The following is a 27,218-nucleotide window of genomic DNA, read 5'->3' on the forward strand; positions in this document are numbered from 1 at the left end:
ACTAAAAGACCCCGCATGCAGCAACTAAGACCCGGTGCAGCCAAATAAATATTAAAAAAAAAAAAAAAAAGTTTTGCAGGGACAGAAGTGATGGGTATATAAGTACATTATCTTTATACTGCTGGAATTGAAGTAGTCTATGGTACTGCAGAAATTAAAATCTTAGTGAAACTTACAAATTGATTGTGAAAAATATGGAGTTTAAACTGGTAGCGGGGCAGGTGTGGTGGCAGTGGGATGAATTGGGAAACTGGGATTGACATATATACACTAATATGTATAAAATAGATAACTAATAAGAACCTGATGTATAAAAAATAAATAAAATTAAAAAAAAATAAACTGTGGTACCAAAGACAAAATTACTTAAACTGTTTGAAGATAAGTAATAGGATAGCCTACTTCATTTACCTTTAAAATATTTATTATAATTTTTATTCTTATTGATAACAGTTTTTCTTAGAAGTTCCTGTTTATTATTGTTGTTGTTTGCCTTTTTTCTACCCAGAGAGACCATGATATTGTTTGGGATTATGTATGACTGGAAATGACCAACCAGGATGGTTTTGATAGCTCTGTTTAGGAAATGTACCTTCTTTTCCAGCCTCCTTTTAGAGGACTCTGAAGAAGAAGAAGGTGATTTATGTAGAATTTGTCAGATGGCAGCTGCATCATCCTCTAACTTGCTGATAGAGCCATGCAAGTGCACAGGAAGTTTGCAGTATGTCCACCAAGAGTGTATGAAAAAATGGTTACAGGCCAAAATTAACTCTGGTAAGATTTACCCTTTTGTGTATTTTGTTTTCACGGTTTTTCCAAGAGATGCACGTATATATGCATTTTAATTAACAAATCTGGTTATAATTTATTGATTGTCAAATTTATACTCTTATCAAAAGCGTCAATCATTTTTTGAAGCAAAAGCATTGAAGAGCATTAGTCTTGCTTCATAAATTTAACATATAATAGTGTTTCTTTTATTTCATTTACTGAACAATCTACTCCCATATATGTATAGTGCAACTGTAATTTGTTATTGTTGGTGACGCTTACATCATGCAAGATCTTTTTGAATCAAAGAAATATTCTTACTGTTTACCAACTGTGTGTCCTTGAGAAAGATTTATTGTCTCTCATGTTGTTATGCAGCAATAAGATTACTGTAGGGAGTCATTGTTTATTAAGTGCCTGTTATGGAGCCAGGCATTGTTCTAGATGTGGGATATAGAGAGCAAGACAGACAAGGCACTTGCTCTCGTGGTGGGATTACGTGTTAAAGGAATGCCTTGTTGAGGTGAGGACATTTATACTTGAATGAAGAGGAGCTAGCTATTCTAGAATGAGAGGAAAAGCATTCCAGCACACAGAACAGCTAGTACAGAGACTTTAAGGTGGGAATGACTTAGGTGTGTTTGAGGAATTGAATGAAGGCCCAGCATGGCTGGAGTATAATTAGTGGGAAAGGAGAGGGGTGATAAGTTGAGGTAAGAGAGATTAGCAGAGGCTAGCTCATTTAGGACTTTGAAAGTTAATGTCAGAAGCTTAGATTTTTATGTAAGTGTCGTGGGAAGCCACTGAAGGTCAGGAGAGTGAAATGATCTTATTTATATTTTGGCTGCTCTGTGAAGAGTGGATTTTAGTGGGACAAGAGTAGAAGCAGGGGGGTCAACCAGGAATCTATTGTGGTGACCAACCAGGAATCTATCTTTACAAGAGGTGGTGATGGTGGTGGTGGTGGTAGAAATGGATGATGGATTCTGGTATGTTTTGGAGGTAGATTCTATAAGACTCACCAGTGGATTGGATGTGGTGGAGTGAAGGAGAAGGAACACTTAGAGAAGCTCATATTTTTGCCTTGAGCAACTAAATAAATGGTGGGGCCATTGACTGAAAATAAAGAAGACTGAGAATAGAATAAATTTGGGAGAGGAAACCGAGAGTTCTGTTTTAGAAATGTTGTATTTGAACTGTTTATTAAATAACCATATGGAAATGGTTATGGGCAGTTAGCAAGACAGGCGTGATGTTTCAGGGGTTTTAGTGCAGAAAATAACAGTTTTAGGAATCATGAGCACATAATATTTTAAGATTTAAGATTAAATAAGGTCACTTGAGCAAGAGCAGATATTAAAAAAATGAGCCGAGGGCAGAGCCCTGAGGCACCCAAACGCTTAGTGGGAACAGAGAAGGAGATTTGAGGAGCAGCCTCAGTCTGGTATGAAGAAAACTGAGAAAATGTAGTGTTGTGCAAGCCAAAAGAAGAAAATGTTTTAAGAGGGTGTAACCAACCCTGTCAGGTACTGCAAAGAAATCAGAACAAAGAGATAAGAACAAAGAAATGACAGCTGGATTTGGTAGCATGGATGACCTTGGTGACTTCAGTGCTGGGGAGGTGTCTTTGTATGATTAAATTGAACTGAGTAAGACTGGGGAAGCAGTGGCATAGACGCCCTCTTACAATAAGCTTTATTGTCAAGGAGATTGGAGATACAGGGTAGGAATTGGAGAGTTATATGGGGTCATGGTACATGTTTTTGTTTTGTTTTTGTTTCGAGGTAGAAATTTGAGGGCATTTTTTATTTTAACAAGAGATACAATGGAGAGAAAAAAAATTATGAAAAGGGAAAGGAAAGGTGGGATCCAGAGCACAAGTTGAGTAGTTAGCCTTTAATAGGAAAAAGGGCACTTCATCTCTAGAAAGCTAGTGTAGATATGGATTATTGATCAGTTTGTTGCTTTGGTGAGAAGGTGCTTGAATTCCTATATGATTGCTTCTGTTTTCTTAGTAAGGTCTTTAGCTGATGAGGGGATGGGTTAAGAGATTTTCATGTGTGGGGAAAATAACATTCTAAAATGCTTTCAGGGTTTTCAGGTAGTACTAATGTCCATAAAAATCTGTGGCCATGAATATGATTTAAAAGTGGGATTGGGATACATGTACATTTTTTTTAGAAGCAGTTTTCAGATACTTGGATACAGATGAGGATTTGAGTTCGATGGGGTTGGGACCTTTGCCAGGCAAATATGATGAAGGGAGTTAAGGGTGTTTGTAAGGCTGTAGTTGTGGTGAGCCTAGAAATTAGACAAAATAAGGAAGGGAGTAAGAACATTAAGAAGTGGATAGTGAGAAGTGGTAGGGTCAGTGTCTTTGAATCTCAGTGACATTGAAGAGAATTGCCAGAGTAGGTGAGCTAAAATGATGAAAAGTTGTAGGTGCACAGGCGAGGATGCTTAAAATACAGATTTTAGGAGTAGTGCAGTACACTGCAATGACAGGGTCAACGGTATGACCATAAAGTAGGTGGCTTAGGTGGGGAAGGGTAATATTGGAAGCAAGGATGTTGAGGAAGTCGGAATCAAATGTGGTCTTATGTGGCTGTTGAAATAGCCAAGAAATAAGTTGGGTAAAGAAGAGACGTGCTAAAGTCATTAATGAATGAGGAGGGACTTAGAGTTTCAAAACAGCAATAGGTGTGGGGAGGGGGCATCTATCCCTATTTCTTGGTCCTGAGGTACAAAGTGTTGTGGGGAAAAAAATGGCTGCAGAAGAGTATGTATCAGTTTGTGAGGCACTGTGGTTCAGGCTTGAAGTTGAAGAGATAATTCATAAAGCAGATTGGTTAAGAGGAGTTTAATGTTGGACCATGAGTACCAGAGGACCTAGTGGAATGTGACTCGTAGGGTGAGAATGTGACTAGTAGGGTGGGAAATTAGATCAGAATAGTAAATGTACATAATTGTGTGAAAATGACAGTCTGATGGTGATAGCTGGGTGGCATAGGCAAACAGGTTGTGAGGTATGATGGTATTAATTTTAATGTTAATAATCTGTTGGAGGAGTTTGAGTAACCTATTCAAACTGGAGATTACGAAGCTAGTGGGAAATTTTTTCCTGCTGCAAGGTTAGCAAAGGCCTCCTTGGGGTAGGGGGTTATCTTTTCTTCTAAACTAACCTGATCCCAAACCTGTGGGATGGGCTGTCTTACCTGTAGCAGCCTCTTCTTGGCTGTATAGTGTTATGACAGCCTCATAGGCTTTATTAGTCATCACCCTGGGGTGTTATTAAGATAAAATGAGTGCTCAGCATGGTTCTTGACACTTAGCAAGGGTCCAGAAATGTTAGGTATCACCAAAATGAAAAACAACTTGACTCACCTTCTGTTACATTTGCAATTGGATTGTTAGTATTATGTAGGCAGGAAAACAGATAATACAATATATTGTCTAAGAACATTGGATTTTTGGAGTTAGACGTGCTTAGGTTGGAATATTGACTCCAACACTTAACTATAGGATTTTGAGTAAGTCTCTTTTAACATTGGTTCTGAACCCTGGCTGCTGATCAAAATATTACCCATTGGAGTTTTTAAAAACATAGATGCCTCAGATCCATTCCTAAACATTTTTTAGTAGGTCTGGGGTTGAGCCTCAATTCCATCATGAATAAAATTGAGTAATAGCTTGTTGTTAAGGTCAAATGAGATGATGTTTATGAATAGTTTCTCACAGTATTGGACTCATAGTAAGTACTCAATTAAATAGGTTTTAAAGGTAATAGTAAGTATTCATGGTCAAATGAATGTTAAGATCTCAAGAACTGAACCTTCCTTTTAAGTTTCCTCAAGGCTTTCTCGTATTTTCATAAAGACCCCATCTGGTAGGTGATTCTCTGGTAGAGATTCATTTAAATATTTATTAGGCAGCTACTATATATGGACTGTTGAAACTCTACAGGATGTTCAAAGATGAATAGAATACGTCTAGTACAAGTTTAGGCAAATGCAGTCAGGGCCTACTGAATGAGGTGGGATGTAAAGGACAGAATCCTGGATTAAAGATTGTAGGGATAAATGCGTTCCTCCCATCTGCGTATGACCTTTTTGAACAACTTCTATAGGTCACTTGTTCCGTAGAAGAGAAAAATGAAACCCTAAGATGTGAAAGACTTTGTTTTAATGATATCCAGTGTCCATATTTTATGACCATCACATTTTTCCTGCTTCTGAATCAGAGAATAAATGTCTGATAAGAGAAAGCCTTCTAAAGTTTCACATTCTTTATATTCTCCATCAGGTCATAACACTATGGACTTCTCCTTGAATCTCCAGAACTTCTAATCTATTTTGGCACATAACAAGCACTCCGTAAATGTTAGTTAAATTGAATCTAAATCTTTATCTTGTTTATGCACATGACTTGCTCTAATTTTTAGTACCTTTTTTCATTTTAAAACCCTGTCTAAAAATAAACACAAGGGGGAAAATGGCTATATATTTAATTAGACAAGACCTACTTAATTGGAGCCAGAAGCTTAGGAGTAACCAAGTGTTGAGTGCCTACAGGACAGATGGAATTTTATTTAATTGTGGTAAAATATATATTGATATAACATGAAATTTGCCCTTTTAACCATTATTAAGTGTATAATTCAGTGACATTAAGTAGATTCCGAATGTTTTGTGACCATCACCACTATTTGTTTACAAAACTTTTAAGTCACCCTAAACAGAAATTTTATACCCATTAAGCACTAACACCCTTCTCCCCCTCCTCCCCAGCCCCTGGTAACTTCTGATCTACTTTCTCTATGAATTTGCTTATTCTACATATTTCTTATAAGTGAAATCATACAGCATTTGTCCTTTTTGTATCTTATTTGTGCCTTATTTTACTTAGCAGTTGTAGCATGTATAAGGACTTCATTCTTTTCATGGCGGAGGGGAGCTGTTTTTATCTGAACAAAGGTGGATCCCTTTTTTTGCCTTCTGTCCTGCAGGGAAGACACATTTCTTCGACCACAGAAGGTCTTAGTATATGTTGTCACATTAAAGATACTAGCCTGAGTATATGTAACTAGTTGTTTTAGATACCATGTTTTCTTGGCATCTTGCCAGAGTACTTAAGGAGGAAGTAGGAGGTACAGATAACTAACATTCCATTGTCAGCTTCCCATATCAAAATGTATGAGCATCTGGGGGGAAAAAATGGGTGGAGGCTTAGGTACCACAGAGTAGGACTTGACATGCACATCAGGTGTTACTGATTGATATTTTAGGAGACATTACTGGTTTATGGTCGTAGCACAGTCTCCCTGCTATCTCTTCCTCCCTGCCTTCCTTTCAGTTTTCTGTATTCTAAGCTTAAACCTACAAGGAAAAATGTTTTGTGGAGACCCTGCAAAATTAAGCTTTACTTGTAATTTTTTACCAGGTTCTTCGCTAGAGGCTGTAACCACCTGTGAACTCTGTAAAGAGAAGTTGCAGCTTAACCTGGAGGATTTTGATATTCATGAACTACATAGAGCTCATGCAAATGAACAAGTTAGTATATTTTGCCTAATTTACCTTGGTAAGTGTCTATTCTGTGCTTAAAGGACAACTCTTGAAGAAAAGATTAAATCATGGTCAGAAAACCTGCATTAAAATAATAATAATATTTTCTTTTACTGCATTAGGTATAATTTTATAATTTTTCTTTACTTTCCTATAACTTTTTGAAAGTGAAAGGCAAAAAAGCAAGTCACAGGTTTTAAATTATTAAGGTAAAATTTATTATATGGTTCCTAAATAAACGTGAAAATAAAGGCTTACTAAATGGTCCCCAAATAGGCATGCTAAGAGCTGTCTCAGTTGTGAATACCTCTTAGTCCTAGAACATGATTGAAACACCAAGCCCTGGATCTTCATCCTCTTCCTTCCTTCCTTCCTCCCTCCATCCCTCCGTCCCTCCCTTCCTCCATCCCTCCGTCCCTCCCTTCCTCCCTTCCTTTTTTTTTTAATGTTAGGAATAGCTTTTTATGTGCCTATCTGCCCCCATGTTCTTCTACTATCCTGGTTCCCTCCAGTCTCCTCATTCCTACCTCCAACTTTATGTTGAACAACTTACTTAAGAAATCTTTAATTCCAAGTTCACATTGTTTATAAACCTCTTTCTTTTAGTATTTGTGTCATTATAGTCTATTCATATAATGAATAATCTGATCTTATTAAATTTTTTTTCAAATATTTTCTTCTCATTTCTCAGATTTTTTGGTATTATTGATAACTATTCTCCTAATAATTGATTTGGTCACTAATTTTTGTTTCATGAAGCTTTAAATTAAAAAAATTTTTTGAGATGCTTAGATAGTTAGAATGAAGAGTTCAATATTTTCCCCCTTTTCTTCCTCCTAAAGGAAAATTCTGGGGGAAAAAAGATGTTAAAGGAGATTACAAGGATGACTCAAGAGCCGTACTGTCCAAGTGTGCTTAGCATATTTGTTATAAAAAGAGATATGATGGCGGGAGAACGCATGAATGCTTGAAAAACACTTTAAATTAAGGAGTAGTGGACACCCCCCTTTTTTTGATAGAGGTAAAGTTCACATAAACGTAAAAATCATTTTAAAGTGAACAATTCGGTATATTTGCGATATTGTGCAACCACCACTGCCATCTACTTCCAAGATACTTTCATCTCTCCTAAAGAAAATCCTGTACCCCTTAACCAGTTGCTCCCTGTCCCCCCTTCCTTCAGCAACCACCAACTGCCTTCTGTCTCTGGATTTATCCATTATGGATATTTCGTATAAATGGAATCAAGCAACATGATCTTTTATGGATACCCTTTACCTTTAAAATGTGGGAATAATGAATACCCTTTGAAAATCTGATTAAAATCACACTCCTAACAAAATATACAAAGACACAATATTTGTATATGATTTAAGGGATTCCCAGATCCTTTGAAGCTGATTACTTAGATCCAGGTTAAGAATCACTGATATAATTAATGAACCATTAAGGCAATTGATGTAGCATAGATGCTGTTCATACTAATTATTACTCTATTCTTTAATGAGCCACTTGTCCAAAGAGAATAGTGTTTTCAGCAAGGAATTGTCTTAAATCCCTAAGGAGTCTCTCTAGACAGCTGAGCATTGGTATTTTAAAGAACGGGGAAAAGAGTATGTAAAAATAGAATGATGGAGAGAAAAAATTTTTTTTTCATCTTCTCAAAATGAGAGTAGGTTTCAAAGGATGGTTTTCTTCTGCCATCTTCCTTCTGTAGGTGCTCCATCATGTCTCTTAAAGGTGGTTCTTTGGCATTTTGATTCAACCAGGAATGTTTTCATGGTTCTCCAAGGATTTAATGACCCACAATCTTAAATAATTTAAGTGTGAGGAAATATTAGGTGGAGTCATTGTAAAAGCAGTGACAGCCTTGATTAAGCTTCCTGGCTTTAACTTCTTTGTTCTGTGTGAATCTTGGATTCTGGGGGGCCCAAGAACTACTCTCATTTGAAATGATTAGTTTAATGCAGTTTATTTCCTCATTATCCAGTAGCTTCATTTTTTTCAAGGTGATAAACATTAAAATTTTTAAAAAAAATTTTCAGGACATAAATTTATTTCCTTTTAAGTTAAAAATAAGAAAAGTAAGCGAAGATTTAAAGAAAGTTTTTAATAAGTCAATTTCAAATTTCTTGAATGCTCTGTGGAATCTGATAACCAGTTACTTGCTGAAGTTGTTACTAAGAACGTATAGTTCTTAACTTCAGATGAGTTAATTACCAAAAATGGTACAACTTACAGGTAGTTCACTGTATAAAAATTACAGGATAGATTAGATTTTTAATAACACTATATTCATGACTTGTATTATTAGCTTCAAAACAACAATTTTGAACCAAAGGACAGTTTTTACCCACTATAAATTTCTGTGTGAATGATATGAAGAACAGTTACTCTATTACCTTTATTAGTTCATTTTTATATTTACTGTTACCTTAAAGTTAATTATATTATGTAATAAACACTTGACCCATTTGACTAGGTTTTAATTTATTGATTTAGCTATAGATGAAATGATAATTAAGTAAACATTTATAGCCATTTGTATTAATAAAATCTGTTAGGCGCTTTATAACTTGATAGAACCAGAGCATTCATTCTACCATCAAATGAGTTAAAAGTCCCACTTTTATATAAATTACATAAAAGAAGACTGTATGAAAATAAAGAGGATATTCACACACCTATTTGTACACCTTATAGCATTAGTAAAATTATGAAATTATGGAGGGTGACTTTTTATTTCTTGGTTTAATAGATGGTGCTGTATCTCTTACTAAGACTGGATATGAATACATTTCCTCTAGTTTCTCAGTATACCTTGGATGTCAATCTCTTGTCTATTAATTTTTCATTCTCCATATTCTTCTTTTTCTCATTTGCTTCCCTGTTGAAGGCTGAGTATGAGTTTATCAGCTCTGGTCTCTACCTAGTTGTGTTATTGCACTTGTGCGAACAAAGCTTTTCTGATATGATGGGAAATACGAATGAACCAAGCACACGTGTCCGAGTAAGTAACCTTGGAGCAGGGGAAAAGGGCGGATGTGATGCAACAAGTGTTTGCTTTGGAAAGCAGATTGTTCTATATGTTCACAGTCTATTTCCTTTGGGGAGTTCTTATATTAAAATCTTTCTTAAAATTAAAGATACTGTAGATTTAATAGAAATTGCTGTCTGCCTTAGCTCTGTATCAAGCAGCCTAATTTTCTCATAAAGCTGTTTTAGAAAAAGAAGTAATTTTCTAGCTCTTGAAGGTGATTGGAATATATTTCAGTGAAAAACAGGGACAGAATTGGAAGTACTAAGGAAAATGCTCTTTTTAATTAAAAAACAAAAACAAGACTCAGTATTTTAACTTAGAAACCTGAAATTGAACTCCAAAAACTGAAAGAGTATGGGAAATTAACTTCAATTTATTTGTTACTATGTTGTAAAAGATTACCAGTGTAGTAGTTTTTAAGCCTCCATATTTCAAACTACTTAAGATCTGGACTATTTGGTATTTAGTCTATACACTATTGCCTTAATTTAACACTTAAGCTAGCTGTTTGTTAGGTATTTTTAATTAAAAGGTACTGTTATGGAAATTTATACTCTACTGCCTTGCCCATTTTATGTAGCAGGGACTAGAGTCTATATCTCATTACAGTAGCATTCTGAACACCTAATATCTTGAAATGTGTTCATAAACATATCCTTCAAACTAGTTTTTATATAGATGTTCTCTTGGTGATGAAAATTTAGTAGAGTTTATGGTGAGGTATAATGTTTCTATTATATTTTGAAAATTATCAAATAGCCAATTCAGTGTATATGGGTAGAACATTTTTCTGTAATCATGTAAACATTATTCCTGTGAGCCAGTTGACAGATTATTATCATTCAGAGAAAAGAGAACGAACTATCAAGAGCTTTCAGAATTTGAGCAAAGAGCTCTTGATTTCTAAACAGGCAACTTTAATCTCTTCAGAGTGAACGAACCATATAAAGTATATAATAAGATGTGTTGAATTCATGCCTTTGTAAAAGGTATACACAAGTTAATATTAAAGTGGAAGTCACTTTTATGATTTTTTTAAAAGTACAGAGTCAAATGCAATACTTCTAGGCAGGAAAATACTGATTTATTTTTTTAATTGACCACTAAAATTCACTTGGGTCCAAATTGCAGAGGTTTAATTTTTTTTCTCCATAGTTTTTGGAAGTATTATATCAATGCAAGAAGACAGCGGTATTCATAGAATATTATATTGTATCTGCTCCCAATTTCTACATGATTAATATATGATTTTTACATCGCAATAATGATTATGTAAGACATTAAAAAAATCATATCCTTAAGCTTGTAAGTTTTGATGTGGGGGGAGAAAAACCCCCTATTTAAAGGCTTAAAATTATGTTTGACTTTTAAGTAGAAATGAATCTCTTATACTGATTCTCTCTTTAGATCCATTTGCTACATTTAAACTACTGTATTTCTTTCTGCATTGTTTCTAGTTTATTAACCTTGCAAGAACTCTTCAGGCACATATGGAAGATCTCGAAAGTAGGTGGAATTTCCCCTCCCCAGACTTGTTGAATTTACTTTTGCAAATTAAACCCACAGAGCAAAACCTAAGTATATATACTCTTTCTACCAAATTAGAGCTTCATTTATAGGCTTAATAATACCAGAATAATTGATTTGGGAAAGATGGGTTGGGCAACTGACACTAGTTTTTTAAGAGCCTATTTTTTAAAAATTAAATTAATTTTAATGTATGGAAGGGTGTTATTTTAACCATCAGTATTTTATTTAAAATAAAAATATATATTTAATCACCTTAATTTTAACACTTTTAATGTTAACACTTTTTTAAAAGAAGACATGTTTACTAATCAAAACACACTTCTTTAGATTTTTTGTGTGTGAAATTTTACTTGTTCTTTAGCTTTGTTAGATCATAGAAGGTGTTCCCTGGGTTTATATATAGTTCTAGGAATATAGTGGTGAAAGAGTCCTAATTCTGAGTCCCTAACAGAAGCCATAGTTTTTTTTGTTTTTTTTTTGTTTTTTTTTTTTTGCTCCTTGTTCAGGTCCTCATGGACCTTTAATAGGCAGCCAGCTCCGCCAGCAGCTCCAATCTCTTAAGATCACGTTCCAGCTTTAGGACTTCTGCCTGGGCTCCTATGTGAAGGCACTTAATGCCCAAATCTTTACAGGCATCTGCACAGCTTACCCTCTTCTCAAAGTCCTACAACCTCCAGGGTGCTTCATACCAGGTGGGCACAGATATTGGTGGCTCTGGAACAGTTCCTGGGAATCCAAGATTACCCTACCTATTGTGCTTTTTCACCCAAAGCAACTGGCATCCCATGATCAGATTCCAGTACACTCTTTGAAGTGTTTTTATATATGTATTCTCCAATTGATTATCTTCTATACTCATCTTCAAAATACTTGGACTGTTAACCTGTAATGTGCATAATATTTTTACCTTTAGAGAAAGCTTAGCATCCTTTGAAGTAAGGTTTTTTTAAAGTTTTAAAAGGATTAGAGGTACAATGAGGTAATGCATTTTCACAATTTTAGTTAGTATGTGTGGAAATGGTATATAAAGGAATCAAATGGTATAATAAAGTGGGACTTCATTTAGTGTAAATCTTTTTATCCTTCATACCTTCTTAGTTCAGATCCATCATGTTGGCTAATACAAAGATCTCTCTTTTGTAAATTATGATTGATACTTTGTCAAATGTGATGAGAGTAATTTGTTGCAGTGTACATTTTCCCCAGATTGCTTGTTTTCAACTAACATTCTCATTTAGAATTTAGTTTTCTAAACATATAGGAGGGTCTACTCCCAACATGTGAACGAGAGGGAAAAGGTGAAGTTGAAATATATACCCAGACTTAACTGAGAGTGAAAGATGTGGGTGCTACAAGTTAACTCCTAAGTACTAGAGTATTAATAAATTCTGAAAATTGGTTCTGACTGAATTTTCTTCTGTAGAGTTAATCCAATAGAAAACATGAGAAATTCTCTGAAAAGCTATTTTATTTTTTAGTTTGACATTTCTCCATGATATTGCATAAAAGTTAAGCATAGGATTTACTCTTCATGAGCTAAGTATATGCTTGATATTTATTTAAAATGGATTTTAAATTTCTGCAAGGTAAATATATGGAGATTGAAGTTTCATCTGTACGTGTTGCATAATTTTTTCTTGTTGATTCCATTTTCTGGTCACCCTTAAATTGTCCAGTATTAAATACAAGAAGAGTGTACATTTAACCTTTCTGCCCTTGATAATAGGGGAAATGCTGGTAGGATGTTTAGTGAACTTCCATTTTCCTTCACATGCAGACAGTTACATAGTCTTGTACTTACTGTGTCCTTCTTAAAGACGTTCGTGGAAGTTTTATGTTAAACTCTTGAGCCACTAATGACTGTAAAATAAATTGAGGTCGGACATGTTGCAAGAGTGATAAATTTCTGACAACGTGGAGGCATAGGAATAATCTCAACAAAAGGTTTTTACTAAATCCAATTATATTAACTTAGGCTGTGTCTATATAAAGCTTTTTTGACTAAATAGAGCTTTTTCTTGGCATTGTATAGACATAGCTCTGATGTAAATTTCAAGAACACCCATAACCTATTATTCTATGTACATTTTTTTTCATTCTCATCGGATACATCAAACATGCAGCGGTAATAAGCCAGATTCTACTCAGGTGTGTGAGAGCACTTGCCTTAAGTTTACTCTTTCTCTAGTGTATTTCTCATTAGCTACTGTGAACACAAATTGATCTCAGAAACTTTTTAGATGTTCTTGAACCACATTTTTAAACATTTTCATTTTAATAAAAACTAACAAGAAAAAATGAAAATGAGGGGTGGGAGCGTTGTAGACGGGCCTCACCCACAGTCAGACCGCACTAACCCTGGCATATACTACATTGGGGTTTTTATCGTACAAGTCATTGCTGTTCTGGCTTCATACTTACCCTTCCATTCTCATCCCCCTTAAAATCATTCTTGATCATCCTGTTTTCTTTCAACAGCTTCAGAGGATGATTCTGAAGAAGATGGAGACCATAACAGAACATTTGATATTGCCTAACTTCATATGAGACAAATGGATGATCTGTGAACAGTGTTTATTAAAACTGGCAATTAAGTATGAATTAATTTTCTGGGGAAATACCTATTGAACACATTTATTGTCTATATATAGAATGAATATATATATATACACACACACACACACATTATGCATGTATATATATGTTCATTCTCAAGTGTTGCTGAATTAAAATTCTGCTGGGCCTTTTAACATGGCCAGTGAATCTGATGTTTATAAACTGGTAATTAAAAGTATTTTTCTTTTAGATGAGTGGGGAAAGTGTTACCCTTGTTTTAAATATCTAAGCAATGCTGACAGCCCTTTTTTGTGTTGTGATTACTGTAGTTATATTTATGAAAAAAGGTTGGTGTTTTAGTCTCGTTAGTGAAAAAAGTGGGACAAAATATGCTTTTAGAATAAATTGCCAAATGGCACCTAATTATTTTTCTTTTTAAAATGCCTTAAGTTGCGGTTTCATTTGCATAATCATTTGCTTCCAGTGTTTAAAAAAAAAAAAAGAATGGGGAGAAAGTTAAGAAGAGCATTCATTATATTAGGTTTCCAAATTTAATTTGAATTCTAAATTCACTTAGCAATGAAATCTAATTTTTAAAATATATAAATAAAGTGTACAAATGGATAAATTTTTGTATTGATATGCAAAATGCAGATTATATTTGATAGGCCATAGTATGTAGATATTCCTTTTAGGAATATTACAGCTGTAAATTGTATCAGAATTTGCCAGTCAGATGCTATTCGGTTAAAAGTATTATTGCAGTCTCAAGTTAACGAAATATTTTTAAATCCCACATTCAGAGTTTAAAACACTGGTTTTCAATGTGTTTTTTAGTGTTGTCACTTCTTTATAGATAAATATGATATAAATAACCTGTTTGGATCCTGGTCGTTTTTAACTGTTCCTTGGTAATTCTAAGCATTTATTTGATGACTTAATATTTTTCACTACCTTTAGAGAAGAGATGAACATTAACTGTTCACCATACTGTGGTCCTGAGTTGTGTGTATGTCCATAACACTGTATATTTTCTCTGTCAACACCCTTAGGATACACTTAAAAATGCCTTCAGGCGGGTTTCAGGTTAAATAAAGTCTTTTGTTAAGCTACTTTTTCAGAACCTAAATAGAAACCATGTAATTTCTCACGTGTGAATCAACAGTTTGCCCACATTCAGTCAGATTGTTGGTCTTAATGTAAAACTTTGGCTTGAAATAAAGTGCATACTGATTGATTTACTTTATAGTTTGAAATGTTTCCTTTTAAACAGGTGCTCAAGAAGCCTTCCAACCTTATAGCCAAGAATCTTATTTTAAATCCCATTTTATATGAAATATAATTGTTTGTTTCTAAAACATTTGCTCAACTTCTGCCTGTTATCTTTGCGTTGCCTTCCTTAAAGCAGATATGCAAAATTTAAGGATGCCAGTATCAATATCTATTCTACAGGTCTTTAGGGATGCTTTGAGTTTGAAACATTTATGCTTTTAATAGAACTCAGCATGAAAATGTAGTGTCTTAACCCACAAAATTTTTTATTTAAAAATTTTAAGTAAATGGTAGAAAACATTCCATTGGTGTGCATACAATTTATTTATAGTTTTGCTATATTAAGTGCTAAATGACAGAGATACAGACAGTGGCTTGAGCTTTATAGTATTCTTGTAGTTCCTTTGTACCACTTAGTATTTCAGTATTGTATTAGCTGCTTACGTCCTGTAAATGTGAATTAGAGGGAATAAGAAAAATCTTTCATTGGTATCACTTTTAAATTCTGAACAAAATAGAGACCATACACTACTCAAATTCCTAAGAATTTAAGATTGCAAATTCCTAAGAAAATGTAGTTAAAAGTAAGTGGTAGCTAAATGTAATGATAGTAGTAATAGTTGCCAAACATAAGAATTACATTGTCATTATTGGGTAGAACCAAGGTGTTTGAAGAAAGCAGTTTATACATTCTGAATGTAAACAGGCATGCTAATGTTACTGTTAATATTAAAAATAAATACAGACTTGAATGATTCAGTTATCTGTTGACCACCAAATAGATACAAGGGCCTATTACAGATGTTCAGATATATAAAGAGAATTAAGATTTAGCACTGCATTACCGGGGTCTTTAAGGACTTGTTTGAAGATAAAATCAAACATGGAAAATTAAATCAGTTAAAACAGCCATTTTGGTAGAGCTGTCATTATTAGGTAGAAGTTACTGAAATGAACTGAAGAAAATTAGTTATGTAGAAGTGGAAGGGGAGACTCTAGAGCAGCATTGTCCACTGAAATTTTCTATGATAATGGAAATGTTGTACAATTTGCATTGCCCATCGTGGTAGCTCCTAACTGCACGTGATTTGAGCATTTGAAATATGGCTAGTGCAATTGAGGAAATGAACTTTATTTAAATAGCCACATGTGGCTAGTGGCTAGTGTATTAGATACTGTAAAGATCTGTGATTGATTGATAGTTACAGAGTTTTAAGGAACAGATGGCTGGCCTCAGTTCTTAAAGGAGTGGTAGAATTTGAGTAGGAAAAGCAGTAAGGAATTCCAGTCTAATGTTCACGATTAGCAGCACCATTAATACTCTATCGATAATCAGTAATAAAATAGACATCTCAATCAATGCACAAAATCTCAAAGCTTTTACAGAGCATAATTGTTTTGTAATAACACCTAGTATAAAATTTGGTTTTTAGTACCACAGTCAGTCACATTATTCACTTTGCAGTTATACATGTCTCATTAAGAAAACTGCCATTAATTGTGACGAGGGATGTTTCTGATTCATGGTGGCCAGTGGAAACAGATGGCGCAAGCTAGGACTTCGTTGCCACTGGTCAACCTTGAGAGATGATAGTGTCTCTATCCATATGAAAAGTATTCCCATAAGATGATTGATGGGATATGCGTTAGGGAGAGAGATTACTTTCCTCGCACTTTCAAGTTTCTACACATAGTAAATACAATTTTATGTGAAGTACATTATCTTTTCTAATACTGTGTTTTTAAGTTGCTAAAGAAATAATTGTTTCAGCTTTCTTCCATTTTCATTTTTTACCCCCCCAAATGATTATTTCACCATTGTCTTAAAATGTACACTACACATACTGAAAACTTTGAACATGATCACTACAGTAGTATTTAGTTTTTCTCTGCAGTTATTGCTTACACAGGTTTCATGTCATTGAATGATAAACTTCATCAAGGCTTGGGGAGCATGAGAGATGATGATATAGGAACAGATATGGTGGTAGGAGAAAAATCCTTGAAGGACACTATGACCCAAGAGTTACCCGCAATGCCAGCCTCCTCCACACCTTCGTGGTATGGCTGTAATTTTTTTTGTTTCACAAGAAAGATTTATTAAATCTTACTGAAATTCTGACCATTTATGATCAGTGCTATACTGTTTGTGGTCCAAAACAGTGTTCTGAAAGTACTGAAATTGTATAATTATGTGGCATATGGGGTGTTAAAAATCTGTAAAATGTTCTACATGTAAATCATAAAGGAAGATGGAAATATTAGAGGAATTATCAGAGTAACCAGCATAAGTGATATCTAAATGTAGAGAATCTATTTTAAGGTCAGGTTTATTCTTCCATACCTTATTGATAAAGGAGCAAGACCATAGAAATTACTAAAGACCTAGTGATTGCTAAAATTATAGTGATTGATTGATAAGTAGAATTTTTCTTTTTTTTTAATTCAACTATAAACTAAGGTGGTTCAACTCAGTGGGAGGGAAGATGGAGAAGGTAATAACAAGTAGACTGGGTTTTTTTTTTTTTACCTGATTTACTATTAATACTTGGGCTTTAAGCTTCATTCAAGTGAAAGGTGCATTTGAGGAGGTGGTTAAAACCATTAAATTATATCTAAGATTATTCCTTTTTAAAAAACTTTGTTCTTATAATCCTAAAGATTAATTTTTGTCACAGTCAGTGATTACATGAGAATAGTGGATGTTACTGGAATTAGGTAATACATCATAAAAACCATGATTTTCATTGTTAGGTTTTATATTAGAATCTTGCATAGGAATTACTGTCAAGGTATTTGATTTCTTAATCTGAGATTTCCAAAACCTTAGTCGAATTGAACATCATATTCATTTTCCTCTGCAACTACTAAAACACAGTCATCATTATAAGGTGATTGGGGTGCAGCTGAAAAAACTGTGGTGAAACCAGAATCCAAACTTCTTTTGTACAGGAACCAAACGACTGCTCCCAAAACTGTCAAAATTACTGTGCTAGCAATCACCAAAGCTGATATTAAAATGTGGTTATCTGTAAAGGAAAAGACAAAAGAAAATATGGGAAATCAGGATACACAAGTTGATAGTATTGCTCTTTGGGGAGCACAAATATAGTTTCATCACATAAATATTTCACTATTTTGAGAATTTCTCACATTGGTTAGAAAAACAGTTACACACATTTATTCCTATCAAGATTTATATTTCTTAGCTTGAATAATTGCCATACTTCAAAATTTGAAATAAACTTTGCAGGTCTCCAGTCTACTTTAAGATCCTAAAATGGAAATTATCCACACTGAAGGTTTCACCATATATTTCTATTTGCATATATTATTTTATGTTATCCAAAGTATACATGTGCATAGCTTAAAATTCATAGTTCTACAGGGTATGTAATGAAAATACTGTTCCTCCTGCCCTACTACTACTCACCCTAAATTACCATTCCTCAAAGCAGCCACTCTTGTTACTTCTGTTATTTGCCTCCATGCATGCTTATACTGATCTTTGATTTAAAATTTTTTTTTAATTGTAGTAAAATATGCATAACAAAATTTACCACCTTAACCATTTTTAAGTGTGCAGTTCAGTAGCATTAAGTACATTTACATTGTTGTGCTGTGTCATAACCATTCAACTATAGAACTTTCATCTTGCAAACCTGAAAACTATATTAAACATTAACTCCCCATTCCCCCCTCTCCCCTGCCCCTGGCAACCACCATTCTACCTTCTGTCTCTGAGGCTGACTACTCCAGGTACCTCAAATAATTAGAGTCATACAGTATTTGTCCTTTTGTGACTGGCTTATTTCACTTAGCCTAGTGTCCTCCAGGTTCATGCATGTTGTAGCATGTGTCAGAATTGCCTTTTTAAGGCTGAATAATATTCATAGTATGTATATACCATGTTTTACTTACCCATTCATCTGTAGATGGACACTTGATTTGGTTCCACCTTCCTGGCTACTGAGAATAATACTGCTATAAACATGGTTGTTTAAATTCTGTTCAAGTCCCTGTTTTCACATCTTTTGGGTATATACTGGATCATATGGTAATTCTATGCTAAATTTTTGGGGAAGCTCCTGTACTGTTTCCACAGCGGATGCACCATTTTACATTCCCGTCAGTACTGCACAGAGGTTCCACGGTCTCCACATTCTTCTCGACACTTGTTATTTTCTGTTTTCTTTTTTTTTGGTTTGGTTTGGTTTTGGCTGTACCGTGCAGCACGTGGGATCTTAGTTCCCCAACCAGGGATCAAACCCGTGCCCCCTGCAGTGGAAGCACAAGAGTTTTAACCACTGGACCACCAGGGAGTCCCTCTGTTTTCTTTCTTTCTTTTCTTTCCTTTCCTTCCTCCTTCCCTTTCTCTCTTTTTTTCTCTTTCTCTCTCTCCCTTTCTTTCTCCCTTCCCTTTCTTTCTTTTTTCTTTTTGATAGCCAACTTAATGAGTGAGGTGGTGCTTTGCTTGATTTTTTTTTTTAAGATGTTATATATATTCATCTTATAGAAGAGTCAGGATTTACCTCTCCTATATATACATGAACCCAATGAACCCATAAACACTCCTTTTCTCCTCTTCTGTCAGTCATAGCAAGCTCCAAACTGAGAGAAAGTAATCATGATATTAAGGAAAAAATAAGGGCAAAAGACCTGAACAGGCATTTTGTAAAAGAAGATATCCAAATGGCTAATAAATGTGTGAAGGTGCTCAACATCATTTTTCATCAGGGAAATTAAAATAAGATCACTCTACATACCCATCTGAATGGCTAAAATTAGACTGACAAGACCATCATCGGATGGATGTACAGCAAATGGAACTTGTCAGCAGGAATGTTAACATGGTTCAACCACTTTGAAAAATTATTTGATTATTTCTAATAATGCTAAACATTATTAGCTACCCTATGGCTGTTTCACTCTCAAGGAAAATGAGAACAAAGGTCCAAAAAAAAAGTATGAGAATGTTCATAGCACGATCACATTCATGCCAGACTAATAATGATCAAATGTCCATAGACAGGAGAATGGACAAATTATGGTATGTTTATAAAGTAGTGTGCAGCAACAGAAAAAGTACAATATATATGGGCAGCACTGATGAATCAAAAAAATGTTCTGACTGAAAAAGTTACATTTATGTGAAGTTCAAGAACAAACAACTCTAACCTATGGTGATAGAAATCAATAGTGGTTACCTGTGGGGTGGATGCTGGTAGGGTGGGCATTTATTGGGAGGGGCATGCAGGAATTTTGTGGTGTGATGGAAATGTTCCATCTCGATTTGAGTGGTAGTTACACAGGTATATACATAAACAACCATCAAGGTGTACATTTAAGATTGTGCATTTTATCCTCAGTTAATTACACATCAAAAATATGGAGGTTAAAAACTATGCTACACAATTTGCAAAAATTTCATAACAGGCATTCATACATTGTTTTTGGGGATGCAAAATGGTACAATTTCTCTGAAACTATCAGTATTGATCAAAGTTATATATTCATGTTCAATACGGCAGTTGTATTTCAGAGAATCTAAGATAAACATGTTTTTGTGCAAGGTGATTCATTCCTTGCAGCACTGTTATAATAGCAAATGTTTGGAAACAACCCAGTAGGGGTCTGGAGTTGGTAAATAATTGAATGTATCCATACAATGGATGAGTATACAGTTGTAAAAAAGAATGAAGATTTGGCTATAGGTAATGACATGGAGAGAGATTTAGACTATTTAGTGAATAAAAAAGTAAGTCATATCTCTTGTTTACGTTGGCAAAAGAAACACTACACATTTAAAGAAGAAAGTGAAATAGTGCCCAATAAGGGTTCAGGTAGAATAGGATGGACGGAGGCACAGTGGGAGGAGACAGATTTTTCAGTGTTTGCCTTGTATAGTTGTGCTTTTGGAACCACGTAAATATATTACCTGTTCCTTTCCCAAAAATACATTTAGTAAGCCCTAAGATTCTTCATGAACTGTAATTACAACTATAAGAAAAAAATTTTTTAACAAAAGATGCAGCCATTCCCCACAAAAACAGATAATGGAGCAATGAGGAGATAGAATTTGGTGTTTCTAAAAAATGTTCATTTCATACATAACTTGCAGATATATTTAAAATGTCAAGTCTTTCTGTATTCTTATAAAAGTTGTTCTACTTTACACTGTCATATAATTAAAGAGGTCTTCAGTACTACTTTAATATGCTAGAATCTTAATATATTCTTTCTTGTGGGAAAAATTTAACAAAAGACCATACTTACCTGATAAATATTTCTTTTCATATGGGACTAGAATACAAAAGAAAATCATAATTAATTTAAGTATGCCTTATTCTAAGAATGCTTCTAAACACTTTGAAAGTAGTTTAAAACGAACCCTTTAATAGCTTAGTATTACCCATATTTCTATTGCTTGGTCATGTGTCTGTATTATCTGTTTTGAACTCAGTTTTTTTAAAAAAAGATGTAGAGAGCTAAAAACGCATTAGCTCAGTTGGTGGAAAAAGAATAAGGGAACTCAAGAAAAAGTGTGATGAAGTGAGGGAGATAAGAGGATTTGGGTTGGAAAGTCTGTAGAAACAGTAAAAGTATACAATTGTGACCTTACCTTGGTAGTACAGATTTGCTCACTATTTCTGATGTTTTGAAGTTATAGTTTAATTAAAAATTTGGCTTATATAATGGTGTCCTGAGGCATAGTATATGAAAAGAACCAACTTTTAAAAAATCCAACAAATATTGGAAGTGAAATGCTACTACCATAAAAGTGTGACTGATTAGTCAAAAACCCTGCTGAGGCAAGTTTAAAAAAAAAAAAAAAAATTGTATGTAGTTCCAGATGTAAAGAAAGGAAATAATCAGAGGCAGATATATAGTTTTGGTTTGCAGTTGGAGTAGAAGGGGGGAATATTAAGGATGCAATGCGGGAAATGGCTGTTTCTGTCTTGTTTCAAGCAACCCAAAATCGTGTTTTGAAATTTAAATGTCTTTAGTGAGAAAACAGTTCTTTCTAAAACATAAAAGAACAAACTGTCTAATGTTTAACAATAATATGAAAATATTTTGGGACAGGATAATTTTGTTCATTAGAAAGCACTGTGACGTGTAAGAAGAAAACTTATACTTTAATCCAGAGTAAATTATAAACTATGATGCAATTTTTCTTGGCCTAATCAAAGATGTCCTTGTACTGAATCAAATTCTTTGTACGCTAACATTAGAATTCCGGAATCAGCCATGATTATTCTTCACCACTTCCACTGTTTAATCAAATCACAAAGAGGCTATGATAATTCCTTTGAACAACGTAAGAAATTTTTGACTTCTTAGAAGCTCTAAGAATAAGCACATAGAATAAAAGTATTCCTGGTTCACATGATCTGGCCCTACCTCTGAAATGTAATAGGATTACATATTTGACTTCCAAGAGTCTTGGGAGCAAACCAACCCAGTATCTTCTGAAGTCTTACTTCCTCTACATATTGAGTCACACATCACAAAGAAAATTATTTTAAAACCAGCCCTATTTTCCCCACCTCTCTTAGAACGGAAAAAGGCCTTCAATTATACTTACTAGCTGCTTTACAAAGGGTTCCTTCCACAGAAGAAACTTCACAATTTCCTTTTTTCCAATCACCTGTCTTGGTGTGCAAAAAGGCACAGGTGTCAACTAGGTCCTCGCCATCTTCTTGGTCTGACCACTTAACAAATGTCATATTTGACTTGTCAAACCACTTGAAACTGGCATCTGTCAGTTAAGGAAAATTTTTAACATTATGACAGTATAAAATGTGTTAAAAGAAAGTCAAAGAAAAGGGTCTAGCTTTATTTTTTTAAAACTTTTTGGCCACGCCTCATGGCTTGTGGGATCTTAGTTCCCTAACCAGGGATCGAACCCCGGGCCCTCAGCAGTGAAAGCATGGAGTCCTAACCACTGGACCACCAGGGATTTCCTGGGTCTAGTTTTAAAGGTGGGAAGTTACTAAGATATGTCTGGTCTAAACTTTTGATTGTAGGATTTAAATTAGAAGGAGGAATATATCCTGTACACAGGCAAAAGATACTGGTTCAAGAAGGTTCTGAAGAAGATCCCATTTGTGATTAAAAAATATATATAATTTTCCTGAAGAAATAGTCAAGAAAATAGTTAAAATGTTAATGGTAACCTTAGTAATTTCATTTCATTTTGAAAATGATTATGTACTTTGTTTTCAACAGTGACAATAAATACATTTACATAGTATTACCTTGACACTTGTCTATCTTTATCCTATTGTTGACACTAGTACCAATTATTACCCTACCATATTACAGAAATACTGAGTCTAGAACCATATTTTAATCCAGAACATGTGACACACATTGAGCTGCTCAGGGGAAAGCTGTGGTACATGGGTGCGTACTGAAAATACAATACCTGGAAACCACAGGAAATACCGAACTACAGAATTGAAGAATCTAAAAGAAAGTTATCAGTTTTACTAACATTAAGAAAAAAATGTAAGAAACAATTTAAGTATAAATATCACTTACCATCTGTGTCAAAAAACATGCCTAATAGGATATCATCTGGGCCTTTCCATTGCTTTTTCAAAGTATCCAGTATAAAAGCATTTTCTTCTTCATTATGTATGCTTATCATGTCTGCTCCTGAAATTATTTTAGGGAGAAGAAGTCAGCATGTTCCCAAAATCAATGAAAATCACATGAAGTATATACAAATTATACATTATTATAATACATTATACTTTTACATCCTTTTAAAAAATTTAGCTTGAAAATGTCATGCACATTTCTGAAGAGACAATATACTCATGAGAAAAGTAAAATGATAATGTGATAAACTGAACAGAATCATACTTTTTATTTCATTCACTTAGGGTTAGTAATCTCGTAAACAACATGGAAAGAAAACATCATGGGAAGGCTGGAGCAGTAGAACACACTTCCTGCATCTCAACTTCACTACCCCTTCCTCTAGCAATCATGGCCCCTCCTGCCCTCAGTTCACAATTATAGGGAGGAGTAGCTCTGACCACACTGAGGAGAGCTGAAAACTACCAGGGCAACTTGCCAGAACAGTCCCAAGACCTAGTGAAGTTCAAGTAACAAGCGGTCTCTGACCTGCCTCACTTAATTGGCCACCATGTGCCTGCTGCCTGAAGCCTATGCCTTCCCATATTTTCCTCTGTGGTCACCCTTGGGGAAGTCCTGGTTAGGGAAAGTGATAAAGGAGGTCCTTGGTCCTGTTCTCATTGGACAGCTGATATTTCCTGGTACTGTCTCACCTGGTTTGAGTAAAGAGCAGCAGCCACATAGATTTTATGTCTCACATTTTTTATCCTTTCAATCTATAAGCTACATAGCACCCTATAAAATATTAGCAGTAACTTCACTTTTCCCAGATATATTTAATCTTGTTTCTTAACCCAACGAAGATTCTCTTGCAAATTAAAAAAATCATTCCACTGTCTTAACTGGATAATACTTAGGAGAAAACGCTAATGGAGTTAGTTTCTCTCATGATATTGCATGTTTTTGCAAGTGAAGAATGAATGATGACATCAGAGCTTATAGCAACCAGAAATCTGGTGGGGAAGGTACATCTAACCCCTGGGAAAAATACATCCTTTCAGCTGTACTCAGCTAAGTGAGGAATAAACATCAAAATGTTCCTAAGAAACATGACTTTCCAGTCTCAGTAATTTTAGAAGTTAAAATTTTCATAATTTTCCAAGGAGAAGTCATTGATCCTAAACATTTTTAAAGTTATCTTGGAAGCTTTGGGTACTACAACTAATTCAGGTACTACATGGAGAGATGAGGAAGTCTTTCCTATCATTAAATTACATTCTTCCAAAATCATCCTGACTTAACAAAAACTTCCGAAAACTTGAGAATACTGCCTTGGATCAGTGGCTCTCCAACTTTAGTGTGCACCAGAATCACATGGAGGGCTTGTTAAAACAGTGTTGGCTCCTACACCCGGAGCTTCTGATTTAGCTGGAGTAACGTGGGGCCTGAGAATTTGCATTCCTAAGCAGTTCCCAGGTGACACTGATGCTGCTTGCTGATGCAGGGAACACACTGAGAAATGACAGGAAACTTAAATAATAGGCTGCTGTATTTATGACATCACTCTAAAACCAGTAACTTTCTGGTAATTAACAGATATATGGAGACGAGAAAGAGCCATTAGGTCATGACGTGGTAAGAAAAATTTGTATTAGGCGATTAGTTTCACATCTTTCAAAAGAGGCTTAAAAAATAAATTTAACTACAAGGGAAAAGAAAACTACAGGGCCTAAAATCTCCCCCCAAACCAACCATACTGTTACAGAAGAAAATCAAACTGGGCAGACTAAAGCTCTGTTATGAATAAAAAATAACAGGCAAACACCTTAATAGAAGAAAAAAAAATTGGTCTCAGACTGTTAAAAAGGCAGTAGACACGGATACAGAAAACAAACCAGTGCTTACCAGTGGGGAGAGGGACGGGGGAAGGGGGCAACATAGGGGTGGGGATTAAGAGGTACTATTATGCATAAAATAAGCTACAAGGATATGCTGTACAACACTGGAATATAGCCAATATTTTATAGTAACCAAAAATGGAGTAAAACCTTAAAAAATTGTGAATCACTATATTGTTCAATTTGTAACAGTACTGTACATCGATTATACTTCAATTAAAAAAAAAAAGACAATTCACCCTCACGAAAGGAAATGTAACACAAGAAGTGTGAAAAATGCAATTTCACTGGTAAAAGAATGAAAATAAGAGTTTCAGATGTGCCGATTAAACAGTGCTGGCTTACGGTGTAGAAAAATAGGAACTCACAAGTGGTTAGTTGGAGTAAAAATTAGTAAAACCTTTTTGGAGATAATTTGGCAAGATGTCTGCAAGGCAATCATTGGCTCTGCTCACATAGGCACAATCACTGATGTTCATCACATTTACAACACTGGAAGATTGGAAATAATTTAATAACCAATATTAGAGGATTAAATCAATTACGGCATATCTATATAGAGGAATAGTGTACAGTTATTAGGAAATATGCATTCTATATTTACTGCCATGGAAAAATATTTTTAAAGGAAAATAGATTACGGAAATATATATGTACATATAGTATATATATGTATACATATATACATGTATATATACATATATATCAAATATTTATTAAAATATATCTGCCTGGGGGGTTGGAAGTCTAGAAGGATACTTACCAAAATGTTAATAGTCATTACATTTCCTTAGGATGGTACAATTTAGGGTAATTTTATTTTTAAAATATTTGCATAAGTGCTCTTCTATATAGTGACTGTGCACTAACCGTGTAATTAAGAACTTCTAAAAGAAAAGAAAAAATAAGACTGACCTTTAAAATAATACTTTAATTCAAAGTTAGAATTCAGCAAGTTTCTCTCTCTCAGTCATAGCTCCATTTTTAAAAATTCTATGATGGTTTTCTTATCAGTTCTAGCTGCTATCACCTCCTGTTAAATGTCATACAGACTTTTAATCTGTTTTACCCTCGTACTTACTTGTACTTAGTTGTGAAATGTAACCAAAATGCCATTTTAGAAAAATCCTCAAGGGAAATATTTAACTAGGTTATAGTTTAGGCTTAGGTGTTCAGAGATGAGATTTTCATTCCTTTCTCTGACCTTGTGTCAGCCAATGGAACTTGAATGATTTTTAACATTGCAATTTAAGTAAATACTGTATAAACGTAATATGTTAGGAAAAAAGACACACTTTAATTTTCTTTAACAAATGATAGCATAAATCCCTGAAGAACACATGTGCTCAAGCAAATTTTTTTTTTACAATGCATTACCAGTGATGCTACCTGCTGAGATGTAATTTGGGTCTTTAATTCTTTTTATGGCTAGTGACATAGCTCATACACAGATCACAAAAAGGAAAGATTGAAAATATTTATTTGTTCTATTATAATGAAAATATCTAAATCAAAGGTAAATGTTGCAAAATAAGAAAAATTTTAGCCTCTCACAATTATTTTCCTAGATGAACAATAACAGTACCCAAAATAAGTACAAGTAACATCAAGTAAATTACCACAAAGCACTGGGAATATTTCTAAATATAGCTCTCAGCAGTCCAAAAGGTAACAAGTCACCTATTTTCTATACCCCTAATTATAGGTTTAAGATAGGATTTTGTATACCTGTGAAGATTTTATAAATCCAAATGTAAATGTCCTAGTATTCCTTATGCTTTTCCTTCTTCATATATAGCAAACACTGAATTCATGTCCACCTACTGTTCTAAACCAAAACACTACCCTAGCCAAAAAAAGTAATGGTAATATTAACTAATTTTAGCTAATTTTCTGATTCATCAATGAAATGGATATTTCCAGAGTGGCAGCAAATGTAGAGGATGATCAAATAAATGATGAGATTATCAGAAATGTATGAGAAATTAAAAAAAAAAATCA

General features: G+C 34.3%; 2 protein-coding genes across 12 annotated transcripts in view; one reads left to right on the forward strand and one right to left on the reverse strand.

Moving 5' to 3' along the window:
• MARCHF7 (membrane associated ring-CH-type finger 7) overlaps window positions 1–14,693 on the forward strand; it is a 47,513-nt gene extending 32,820 nt beyond the window's left edge. The window contains exons 6-11 of one of the 10 annotated variants that reach the window (XR_009700396.1): window positions 605–774; window positions 6,211–6,320; window positions 9,229–9,342; window positions 10,830–10,878; window positions 11,409–11,594; window positions 13,381–13,464. Coding sequence is in view for 9 of the 10 variants with exons in the window: in XM_061184288.1 (XP_061040271.1) it covers window positions 605–774; window positions 6,211–6,320; window positions 9,229–9,546 (598 nt within the window). In the remaining variant the exon portion in view is untranslated. The other 9 variants (XM_061184336.1, XM_061184327.1, XM_061184319.1 and 6 more) reach the window with 9 other exon arrangements.
• A 332-nt stretch (window positions 14,694–15,025) lies between these two features.
• LOC133087378 (CD302 antigen) overlaps window positions 15,026–27,218 on the reverse strand; it is a 129,502-nt gene continuing 117,309 nt past the window's right edge. For both annotated transcript variants that reach the window (XM_061184389.1, XM_061184380.1), the window contains 4 exons: window positions 23,278–23,394; window positions 22,319–22,492; window positions 21,007–21,033; window positions 15,026–17,759 (listed from right to left, as the gene is read on the reverse strand). In XM_061184389.1, coding sequence (XP_061040372.1) covers window positions 17,557–17,759; window positions 21,007–21,033; window positions 22,319–22,492; window positions 23,278–23,394 — 521 coding nt within the window. In that variant the 3' untranslated portion in view covers window positions 15,026–17,556. The remainder of the gene's footprint in view (window positions 17,760–21,006; window positions 21,034–22,318; window positions 22,493–23,277; window positions 23,395–27,218) is intronic.

The sequence above is a fragment of the Eubalaena glacialis genome, chromosome 1 (genome assembly GCF_028564815.1).
Source record: "Eubalaena glacialis isolate mEubGla1 chromosome 1, mEubGla1.1.hap2.+ XY, whole genome shotgun sequence".
Taxonomy (NCBI): Eukaryota; Metazoa; Chordata; class Mammalia; order Artiodactyla; family Balaenidae; genus Eubalaena; species Eubalaena glacialis.